Source organism: Malaya genurostris, chromosome 3 (assembly GCF_030247185.1).
Source record: "Malaya genurostris strain Urasoe2022 chromosome 3, Malgen_1.1, whole genome shotgun sequence".
Taxonomy (NCBI): domain Eukaryota; kingdom Metazoa; phylum Arthropoda; class Insecta; order Diptera; family Culicidae; genus Malaya; species Malaya genurostris.
Genome location: NC_080572.1, coordinates 84,274,177 through 84,286,843, shown reverse-complemented (window position 1 = coordinate 84,286,843; position 12,667 = coordinate 84,274,177). Strand labels below are relative to the sequence as shown.

The following is a 12,667-nucleotide window of genomic DNA, read 5'->3' as shown; positions in this document are numbered from 1 at the left end:
TTCGAAGATGAGGTGGTGGGTGAGACAATCAATCGAAGAAAAACAGGTGTCTAGGACAGAGACTAGGTAGGTAAGATTGAAAAATGTATGAACGGAGTCAAGCTACGGATGAGTCAGTGTTGATTCTGCAAAAGGAGGAAAAAATTCTTAATGCCCTGTGAACGTTCTGCTTGTGAATTTCCTATTGAGAATTTTAATCTTTTGTTGCATTTTTATATCATCTATGAGTTTAGTGATAAAGCTATAGGCAGCTACTTAGGTACGATTTCGTTGTTCAAGCGATGAACGATTAGCTTTTTTTTGCTTTCATACATACTGAGATATTTTTTACTTTCATGCATACAGGTAATTTTACTGGGATTGTGTTCTTGATCAGTTGCACGAGTGACACCTCATTGAAACGTTTTATTTTTCACTTAGGGTGTATGTCATTGCTCAATTGTAACGTTTCATTACACGTTTGTGGTTCGTGTCTTTGCTGGGTGTCATTGCTATAATGCCAGCATGATAAATAACTCATAACATCATAAATATCACTGTGGAATTCGCAAAAACAACTGTTCATTGAACAGAAATAGGAAAGTTTGTTTGGATTTAATCAAACAAACGCTACAAATCCTGTTTACCCTGTAGTTCCAGAACCGGAATTAGTATCCACAACAAATTCAGAAATTTCGTATGAATCTGAAAGACTTTTCCTTTGAACCTATAAGTTTGTGAAAACTGATTTGGCCATCTTTAAGGAAAGTGAGTGAGACCTTTTTGCAGTTTTTAATCACCATTTCAAATTCTGCCGAAATCGGATTCAGATGAACGGAATAGCCGAAGTTGGTTTGTTTGTCAGCAACAAATATGACCTAAAAATTGGTACAGTCTCGAACCTAGTTAAACCTAGACTTACTACCTCACACTCTATTTCGATTAAATCAATTAAACGAAAACCAACAAACGAAGCGAACCTGCGCTTCTGCATATGTAAGTCAAGCTAAACAGCATAAATCAGCAGCATAAAACATGTAGTAGGACTATTGTTTTTATTATTATTATTATTATTATTATTATTATTATTATTGACATCATTACGCCATCGCCACGGTATGACTGCACTATCGGCTATGAAAATTGCTTTTTTTTTTCAAATAAATTTTAATTCATTGACTTTCGTTTATTCTTTCGATCGTACTGATCATAGAATAACTATAATTTTTATCAACCGCAGCACCGTCTTTTACCAATATTACACACTAGTAGCAGACATCCATAACCGTTTCGATTTCTTCATAGCGTGTACGAAATAGAAATTGTTTGTTTTGTGTTTTTTCTTCTTTCGGTGTGCTACATATTGTCATTTTATATGACGATATGTGAACTCTGACACTAATCGCCCTGTAACTGCTGAACCGTAGGTCGGATTCGGATGAAATTTCACAGTAGCTTTAAAGACAGTATGAACTTTAATTCAAATGAAGATTTGTGAAAATCGATTCAAACAACGCAGAGAAATCGAAGTGAATTTAGTTTTAGGAGTTTTTCTTCTCCACTTTCGGTGCTCTCGGAACAGGAAAAGAGGGGACCAGTAGTAGCCGAATTAAGTTTTCATGCCCACAAACTAACAAGCTCTGCAAACTAGAAGAATTTATCTGACAGTTTTATGGGATTTGTACCTGTTTTAACCATCGTTCGTGGAAAATACTAATAAAGTTGTTAATATTCCACTTATCACGCTTTAGTTCCGGAACCGGAAGTCGGAACTGGATAAAATGTTCTAGAAATTTTAAGAAAACTATAAGACCTTTCATTTGCATCTTAGCTTGTGAAAATCGGTTGAGCTGTTTCAGAGAAAATTGAATGCACACTTTTTCTCTAATTTTCACATATTACCATGTAACTTTGGAAACGGAAACCAGATCCAAATGAAATTCAATAGCAAGTAATGGGACCATGAGACCTTTCATTTGAATCTTAGTTTGTGGAAATCGGTTTAGCCATCTCCGAGACAAGTGAGTACATATTTTTGTCACATACACACATACACACACGGACGGAGACACACTCAGACATTTACTCAGTTCGTGAAGCTGAGTCGAATGGTATATGAGAAATATTAAAAAGTCGGTTTTCACAATGATTGCATAGCCTTTCTATATGAGAAAGGAAAAACCCTTCTTAGCCCACTTAGTGGAATTTTCATAGATCTTATCAAATCAAAATCATCACAAAAAGTCGATCTAAAAAAAAAATTTAAATGACACTAAATCTCGACATTTTATGCAATTCAAAAACTTTTGGCATAAAAAACTGTTTTTTTTAGTGCTCAAACTTCTTCGAACTTGATCGAATGCCCAATAGTAGCTTTCAAACGAGCCTAAGTTCGTTAAAATGGGTTTAGCCATCTCCGATAATCTTGCGCGGTAAAAAAGCAACGCGTTTTGTCGGTGACGTCATTTATACCATCATATCTCCGCCACCAGAAGTCGTAGCTACTTAATCTTCGAACCTGAAATCGGTTAAGCCATCTCTGAGAAAATAGAGCGTTAAAAAAAATCTTTAACAGGAGCACACACACTCACACAAAGACATTTTCCGATCTCGTAGAGCTGAGTCGATTGGTATGTAACACTATGGGTCTCCGAAGCTCCGTTCGATAGTCAGTTTTTCCAGTAATTCTAATACCTTTATATAGAGCAAGGCAAAAATGACAGTTCAGTAAAAACAACTATCGATTAGTTGTATCAAAATTTAACCAATCAAATTTAAAAAAACAACTAAGATTTCGGTTGTTTTGGATCGCTGGCTTTTGTGTGTAGAATTTGAAACAATACTCCTAAACTAAAGTGCAGATTAGTTACAATAAACATTCTGACATACACGGAAAGACCGAAATCACCGACCGACCGCGTCTGCTTAGCGGTTAAAGTTGGACTGTTAGGCGGAGATGGCTGCTTTAAGCACTGATGAGCTGCACATGACTTGAACTGCTTTAAGCACTGACGAGCCGAAGGCGAAACGCAAAGAAAATCGAAGATTTTTTTAGTTGTCTCAAAAAATAACTAACGAAAATCAGAAAATCAACTAATTTTTTCGCCAAAATGCTGATTTCGGTCTTTCCGTGTATGTCAGAATGTAACTAATCTGCACTTTAGTTTAGGTGTATTGTTTCAAATTCTACACACAAAAGCCAGCGATCCAAAACAACTGAAATCTTAGTTGTTTTTTTAAATTTGATTGGTTAAATTTTGATACAACTAATCGATAGTTGTTTTTACTAAACTAAACGCAAAGAAAATTAAAACAAAATATGTGCTTTTTGCACAAAACAAAAAAACCCCTAAATGTTCTAAAAAAATCTCACTTTTGTAAATTTAGATTTTTTAATTCTCATATCCTTAATAATAATAAAATATTTGTTGAAATTGCTATTTTTTAGTTGAATTCACCAATTAAACGTGCTGTCATATCTTAGCTAACTTACTTCATTTCCAGTCAACTAACACACTTCATTTCCAGTCAACTAAGTTTTTAGTTGAATTAGAGAAACAAAACGTTGTTTACAACTAACAAAAATGGTTGAATTGGCTTCTTCAATTTGCAGCTATATGGCGCACTGTCACCGAATAAACGTTAACACCGTAATGACTACTAGCCACTAGATGGCACACTACTACCGAAAAGAATTTTTCAGTCGCGGTTATCTTTTCTATATTAGCAGGTATAAATACGATGTTGTATTGGAGAAAAAGACATAAACGAAACGTAAACTTCTTTTTGAAAATATTTCCTCTAAATCGCTGTTTTCTTCATTCGACTTCGCGAAATCGACATTCTCACTGAAAACTTTGAGTACTCGGAAAACAAAAACCGAATGTAAATGGTACACCAGACGGCGCAGCCCGGAAGGTTGGAAGATACAAAAACCATCATTTGACATATACAATTAGAGGGCAACATTCGAAACTCACTTCACTGTTTCACGTAAAACATTATTTAGGCAAAATCGCTTCAAATGCGCACAAATTCTTAATAAATTCAAACAAAACAATAAAAAAATTTGCACGCAGTGTCAACAAGACTGTCAGCTTTTTAATGGCTTGTTTTGCTTTGACACTTCTCATGAGTTGAACTTGTTAATAAAACCAATTTAATTTTTGTTTTCTTTGTGCGGTCCTTCAGTGATAGATAAATAGAATGAAATGTTCTGATTTCAATAACAAAATTAGTTGTCAATGAGAATTTCGTACTGGATTGAAATATTACTGGTTTGTGTCCATGATATTCGCCAACTAAACACATTCTCTAAAAATAAGAGTTTTTTCAGCAAAATAAATTCTAAATTTTAACTAATTTCATAGTTAAATTGGAAATGTTGTTGTTAAAATCAACTAATTCAAAAACAGTAATACGAATTAGGCGCAGAGGTAATTTCAGCCGTTCCGTGTGATGGTTTTAATTTCCGATTAGCAAAGAAGCAATCTTTATAGTTCATTAGATAACACTTGGAGCTATTAGAAGGGCTGATTTTGTTCGAATACAAACGACCAACAGCAGGATGATGCAATCGATCTTCTTTGAAAGAAAACTGGCGACTGCGACCTGTGCGTTTGAGGTGTTGTACCACGCAAAAGGTCTGCGCTTTCATTGCCGACTGCTCCTCCTGACGACCGGAATCCAAATAAAAGCACGATCTGATCGTTTCAAGCTTTATAATTGGTTTATTTTTACTTATGGTGGGAAAGCCTCATCTCGACATCCAGTTCCGTTCGAAACACTAGAAGTAACAAACGATTTCCAATTCAAGTTAACACACTAAACTTTATTCGGTAATTTTTTCATTTTTGGACGAGTTCAGAACAGCCGAATTACCGAACATTCTAATTCTGCACAAATTCAGCACAAATAAACATTTGTTGACAACAGTACCTTGAGGTACTGCTGTGATAAAATGTCATTTTTACGGAAAAAGTCAGCCAAATCTACGCATCCTCCTTGACATCATAAATCTGCATTTATATGTCGTGTTTTGTATGTAAACCTGTATGTTTTTCACCGCTCAATTTTCTCCGAGAAGGCTGAGCCATTATAACAAGTCTAAGCTCATTTGAATTGTTGATCAAGCTCGAAGATCAAATAGCTGTCACTTCTGGTTCCGGAAATATAAAAGTGGAAATGATGTAACATTTTTCATTGGCTGAATTTTCTCGAAGATGACTCAACGAATTTCGATAACCGCATGCTTATTTGAAAGTTAACAATATTGATCTGATTTGGAAGGGTTATGGCAAACATTTTCGGTTCGAGAGATGTAATCTTATATGAGACGTAACCGACAAATTCCGGTATTTTTTCATGTAGCAGAGTATCTCGGAGGTGAAAAAACGATTTCAAAAGACTTTGACCCGTGTCTAAGTTACCATTAGGTTATTTGATAAGCTCACAATACTAATAGCCGAGAATAGAGTCTTACAAATGTTTAAATGAGATTATTTCAGTGCCAACAGATAGGAATTATCACACCGCTCGGACAAAGACTTCTCTTCTTTATGTTGAGTCGATATCAATATCGTTCTTCAAATACATCAGTTGGTCAGTCAATGTAAGGCTATTGACAGTCTAACTTTTGTAAGGTAGTCTAGTTGAACTAAATTACATTAGAATCCCAAAATGTTGAGACTATAGTCTTACCGACACATATTTGCGTTTTTGACCGCTTTGAACGGATCTGATCGACAGCAGTCAACTCGGCTGACGGCCGCTTTGACACCAGAGTGTAGTGATGGATCCCGATTTCATCCATTGTCACATAACGAAGAAAAAAAGGCGGGTGGGTAATGTCAGAGACATAACTGGATGTCGTGAATACGAAAAACACTGTCATGTTCCATAACTCCGAATATCAATTAGTTAATCAGTTGTATGAATTATGCAAGCATTCCCCTTTTTCACATTTTTCGCAAAAACAAAGAAGGCTTCACTTGATCTCGATTACTGTGAATTTCATACAGTGAAAAGTCCACAAATCTAGTCAAACTGTTCTAGATTTGCACTAAACTGAGGATATTTACCTTCGATTTACGAGCAAGAAATCCTAAGAGATATTTAGAAAACTTTTAGAGACATTAGAACCAAGGATGGCTTTCATCGTATCAAAGAACGTTCACTCCCAACTCTTCAACGATTGAATCAGTGCCATCAAAGAGAGTTGGAAATCATCGCAACAACAAAAACCCGGCATGGCTCATTTAACATAGAATCGACACCAGTGCGAGAGTGAATTTCTCTCGATGACATTTCTGAGAATCAAATGTTAGCACGCTGCTATGGGGATCTTCTCTGAAGCAACAAACGGTCGCTTATTCTCGTTTCGCGATCCGATTCTAAACAAGCAGTTGATAATTGCGATAGAATCATTTTACTATTGCCGCTTATTCTAACTATGTGCATATAATCTTTGTATAAGTTGTGTCTATGAAAATGTATGTGAATGCTCCACACAAGGGTTTTGAAATATTGCAACCTAGTATGAGAATCATCAAGTTGAATCATCGACTCGATTTTCTGCGATAATTGTCAACTTGCGATTCTCTCTTGGGAAATTCAACACAGCAACGATCATTATCAGACTGTAATTTTTTAAGGGCCGTTAAATACTCAGAGTATGAAGTGGAGCGAAGGAATGTAGAAAAATTCTCTCGCGGTTCATGCATTGAGAGACTCGAGTTCTTGTAGCATCTTCTACCGGATTGAAAATGTTGTATACAATATAGATAGCAATATAGCAGCTTCTGTCAAATTTTCGGCAATCACCAACACTGATTAGAACGGCTAATTCTGTGCGATGCTCCCCACCGTTGTCCTCTTTTCGTTGTTTTTTCACCAATGCAAACAACTGGCAGCTGTGACGTAATCTCTCTTGTCGGAAGAGAAACTAGCTTTGCAAACGACACACAATACATCTGCTCGCAGTGGCGAAAGAATCCAAATTGATCCAATTTTTGTTAAGAGGTTTCTTTTTACGTGATTTCGTTTGTAGCTTTTTCACTAATGGGCGGTCCTAACGGCTATAGAAAATGCCGCATACAGAATTTTAATGTCGATTATTTAATTTCCGATTTGCATTTCATTGAAAGAAACTATCAGGATGCTGTATGGGATTCATTCCTGCCTTTCAGAAGGACCAAATTGTCGAACTCACTACGATATTAATCACTGTTCGGAATATTTTTCTCGAACGATTTGTTGTACAGCAGCAGATATTTTGTTCTCTTCCTCAGAACGCGCTTTGATTGGCTGGTGTTGATATGGGTCAAATGAGACAGGTTTTTCAATAGAGTACTATTGAAATACTTTAATGCTGTTGCTATCCTTTCACAGATCACTGAGCTATGAGTTTTCAAAATACAAGAAAGGCAAACGCGCCTTATGAATTATCCTCTTTGATACTCGTTTATACCAAACATTTCAGAAAAGTTTAATTTTGAATTATTTGAGATTATGTCAAACAACTGAAAATTTTATCATAAAATTGTGATCATATTTCCGATGGCATGTAGCAAAAATTATGTTGATTCGTTAGATACAATAAGAGATATTTATGATCAAAAACTTATCACTCTCTCAGAGGGTAAATTTTGAAATGGCGCCCCATAATAATGTAAGTCGTATTCACGACAAAAATCGAATTATTTCGACGAAAAAGCTTTTAACAATGCTGGGAATCAACGACATGTGAGCATCGGTATCCGGTGCTTTGACAACAGCTTTTCATAGACACACATATAGCCGTATGATATGCTTAAAATGACAACAAACACAGGTAATTTTGATTTACGGTTTTCAAATATGATTTGGTGAACTTTTTTGACGGTTTCTGGTGTAATTACTTCCTTTGACGTTCAGCATCTTCAGTGCCAATACGAGAACGGTTGAACTCAGCAAACCATCGACGAATGGTTGATTTTGATGGAGCACAGAGTCCCTGTAGCACTTTTCAAGCCATTACTGAGCTTGCACTGAGTTATTTAATCAAAAAGTAAAGATAAATCAACAGACCAAATAGTTTCGAATCCATAGTTTTGCGAATATCAAAACGAGCTTCACTTCAATTACTGTAACTCATGGAACAAAAATCAGGATGCAAGGAAATTTTGACAGGTATCTTCGGAAGTTTTTTAGTCATGAAAAATAATGCGGAAATTCGGTTGGTAACGCCATCTATGTATCAGTCTCCAGATATATTGATCCACGTGATAAATCTGGAAACTATTTATGTCAAAAATGTTTATGTTGCTTAGTGAAACTGTTTCAATGAGCTCGTTTAGATGACAGGAGAATTGTTTTATCGAATCACCAAGATGATCATGTAGCAGTTTCAATTATTCGATTAATTCATAAATTATTAATATTCTCATAATTCAATATATTAATATTCACATAATTCAATCCAATATTCACATAATTCAATCCAAGAAATTAGTGCACTTTCAACTTATACTTAAAATTTTTGGTAGCAGTCTTTATTCAAATAATGTATATAATAAAATTGTACGACAGGAATTTTCTATAATCAATACTTTTAATCCTGTTTCTCATACGACGCACTTTAACCGTTAAGCAAACAACACATTATGATACTCTATCAGCATATCAAAACAAACTTTGATAAGATTATAATTGCTCACACATTTTAATAATCTCGTTTCACTTCAAGCAAGAACCATACCGCCATGAGCTATGAAAACATTGTGTGCCCAAACAAAAATACATTTTAATACACTGATATTATTCAAATATCATTCCATTACTTATCTGTACCTTATAAACGTCCACAAAAGATTCCATTAAGCACAAAAGTACCAGTCTTCATTCATATTTAAGGCATGAAATATATCTCTAGTGTGTTTCCACTTCTGTTTCTTAGCGTTGTTGGCCAGCATGGGATCACTGAGGCTCCGTCGAAGTGTGGTGAAAATTCCGGAACGTTTTGTACTGGATGCCGATCAATGAATGTCTGCTTGAGTCCGGATATTTCGTTTCCGGTGGAATGTGACGATTCGCAGTACTGCAACATGATCGACAATGGTTTGGCAATTTGCGATGACTGGGTCCCAGTGGGATGTGAAACAACAACAACAACTATTGCGCCTCCAGCGGCCAGTTTGACGTGTACCGGTGTCGGAATCTATCCGGATCCGTACGATTGCAATGCATACCACTACTGTATGGCAAACCTCGCCGAATCGGAAGTTCATCGTTGTCCGGTGGGATACGGTTTCCACTATACATCGGAGGCCTCGGACGGATTCCCTTGCCGAAAATTGGAATCGGAAATGGACTGTTTGAAGGTTACTTGTTCCGGGCAGTCAGTTTTCGATGAGTACGACACGGCGAAACTCTTTTATGCTCACTGTCATACGAACATGAAAACGGGTCTGCAGACGATTGCAATGTACCGATGCACCGATGGCGCCTCTTTCAACGGATACAACTGTGTCTTTCGATGCACCGAAGAGGGATTGTATGCGAATACGATTCAACCGAACACTTACTATCAGTGCCAACGCATGTCTGGGGGAACCCTAGGCTGGCGATTACTGTACTGCCCACGGAATGCGGTGTTCGATAACAGTTCGAAGAAGTGTGTTTAGGTTTTGAAGGCTATAATAAACTTTCTGACACTAAAAATGCCTTAACCTTCTCTATACGGGGCTGGGTAACAATTAAAAAATACAAAATAAGCCGCGTAACCTTTTTGTGTTATAATTTTAAACAATAATAACTCAGTCATTTATTTATGGATTTACTTTACTACCAATCAAGTCGAGAGCATTTCACTTAAAAATGTATGGCAACACCGTTTCAGTATTTCAATAGCATACCATTAAAAATTTGGTTAGAATCGACCTATGTTTTCACGAAACAATCACAGCAGGCCATAATTATGGCATCCTTTTGCGTGGCCGACGGTTTTGATCGTTGCTTCACATCTCGAGTTTCGTTCAGTAGCAATTCTGCTTTGGTCGGCATAGGAAGGCTTCGCGTTATGCATAAAACGTGTCGCAATATGATGTTTTTCACAAAGAGGAATGTATAAGTATACAGAGCCGTAGTGAACATTTCTGGTGCCCGAGGCAAACTCAAAAATAATCTTATATTTAATCAGTCGGTGTTGAACAGTCGTTCGCACCGCACGCGTATAGCTCTTGGCTCCTGGAATTTTTTTCTGGCTACCTAGAGTTTCATTGATTCAAGGCTTCAGTCTTTTTCAAAGCTACCTGAATCACTAACTAAGTGACTAAGTGATACAAAGAGTGATATTAGAGTGACTAAGTGATACAAAGAGTGATATTAGAGTGACTAAGAAATTAATCAGCCTTTTTTAAGGCTAGCTAGGAGTCTAATCGAAGACTAATTTAGCCTAGTTAATTTAATTTAAAATTTCATTAATTTCAAAAATGCCTGCGTCCAACCGGAAAGGCAACAAGCCTAAGGCTAAAAATAATTCAATACGGAATAAATCACAATCCGTTATTCAACATTTTTCTAATAACATTCACGATCTTATAGAATCTGAATGTAAAAATAAAAGACAACGGACGGATTTCCCTTCCGTTGATTCTATGCCGTCTAACAATATTTACGAGATTCTTCCTGAATCCGATTGTAGCGACATAGAAGAAAATTCTTCAAAAATTCCCAAAATGGACGCTTGTCGTTCTGGGAAGAAACATCAATCTATGCCACCAGTGACGGTGATGATTTCCGACTTCAAAGCATTCCGTACTGAGCTTTCTACTTTTCTCCCGGAAGTAAAAGTCTCATTTCAAATCGGACGAAGAGGAGAATGTCGAGTCTTGGTGGATGGATTGGATGATTACGAACGTCTTATTCGATATTTGTCCGAAAAACTTCATAAATTTTATTCATATGATATAAAATCAGACAGACCCTTCAAGGCTGTCTTGAAAGGATTATCAAATGATCAAAGTATTGATGAAATTAAAAATGAACTAAAAGAATTGCTTGGTTTTGCCCCTTCCCAAGTAATACTTATGAAAAAAAGAGCGAATGGTACTTCTAAACCACGCTCTGGAATTTCCCATGAACTTTACCTAATACACTTCAATCGAAGTGATGTAAACAATTTGAAAACTTTAGAAAAGGTACGTTTCATTTCCCACATTAAAATTCATTGGGAACATTATAAACGGCATAATCGTATTGCAAACTTAACGCAATGTCGTCGTTGCCAAGGCTTCGGTCATGGAACCAAAAATTGTCATATGGATATACGGTGTTTGAATTGTGGTAAATCGCATTCGAAAGACGATTGTCCAACGAATGAAACCACTGATAAATTTTCATGTTCAAATTGCAATGGAAATCATAAATCCAATTATTTGAAATGTCCTGTCAGGGAAAAAATTTTAAACGCTCGTTCGCTTTGACAACAAGTCAAATCAACGACCTTAAATTTACAGAACATACCTGAAAATCAAAAAACCGTTACAAATGCCACGCCTAATTCGGCACTGATTTCTTCGAAACAAAAAACAGGTACGCCTGCCAATTCGTCTTCTAACGAAAACAATTTATTGACAGGTAGATCGACCTCGTCATCATCTTCTTCTAATGTCAGTTATGCTGGTATATTAGGTAGAAATCTATCACCTATTTCTTCTAATGTAAATAATCAAAACACAGGACCGCCTTGCAGTTCTTCTTCTAACGAAAACAATTTATTAATAGGTAGACCGGCCAAATCATCTTCTTCTAATGGCAGTCTACCTACAAATATTCCTTCAATGCCATTCGCTTCTTTAAATTAAGTCGATTTAGGCGATATAACTGAAAATAAAATGATCTACCTACAAGATCAACTTTTTCAAATGATCATTCAAATGAATTCAACTTCATCACTTTTTGAAGCATTTCAAATCGGATGGAAATTTGCAAATAATATTATAATGAATATAAAATTTAACAGTGATGTTAAATAATTATTTGAATATTTTAAATTGGAATGCTCGCTCTTTGAAATCGAGTGAAGATGAATTTTATAATTTTCTCAAAGTTCACAAAATTCATATTGCCATTGTGACAGAAACTTTTCTTAAACCAAATGTAAAATTGAAAAGTAATCCACATTATGTGGTTCATCGATTTGACAGGTTTACTGGAATGGGTGGTGGAGTTGCCATTTTTGTCCAACGGCAAATTAAACATCGAATTTTACCTTCTTTCAATACTAAAGTTATTGAAAGCTTGGGAATCGAAGTTGAAACCATTCATGGAATTTATTTCATCGCTGGAGCATATTTGCCATTCCAATGCACCGGCGAACAATTAAATTTCTTTAAAGGCGATTTGCAAAAACTTACAAGATATCGATCGAAATTTTTCGTAATAGGGGACTTAAATGCTAAGCATGTCCAGTGGAATTGTAGGCAAAATAACAGTAATGGTAAAATACTTCATAATCAACTCTCAGCTGGTTACTTCACAGTTCTTCATCCCAGTAATCCTACTTGTTTCTCTTCCGTGAAAAATCCGTCAATAATTGATCTGGTTCTAACAGATCAAAGTCACATTTGTAGTGAACCGATTACTCATGCTGACTTTGACTCAGATCATCTTCCAGTAACATTCAGACTTTCCAACGAAGCTATAATTA

At 36.0% G+C, this 12,667-nt stretch overlaps 1 protein-coding gene across 1 annotated transcript; it reads left to right on the top strand.

The window, feature by feature from the left end:
* Positions 1–8,858: 8,858 nt before the first annotated feature.
* On the top strand, positions 8,859–9,678 carry LOC131438274 (uncharacterized). Its single transcript, XM_058608155.1, has one exon. It carries the CDS (start codon positions 8,874–8,876, stop codon positions 9,639–9,641), a length of 768 nt encoding a protein of 255 aa, XP_058464138.1. The 5' UTR covers positions 8,859–8,873; the 3' UTR covers positions 9,642–9,678.
* Positions 9,679–12,667: the final 2,989 nt, after the last annotated feature.

Excerpts from the sequence above, each read along its gene's own strand:
- LOC131438274 (XM_058608155.1), top strand. The coding sequence starts at position 8,874 with ATGAAATATATCTCTAGTGTGTTTCCACTTCTGTTTCTTAGCGTTGTT.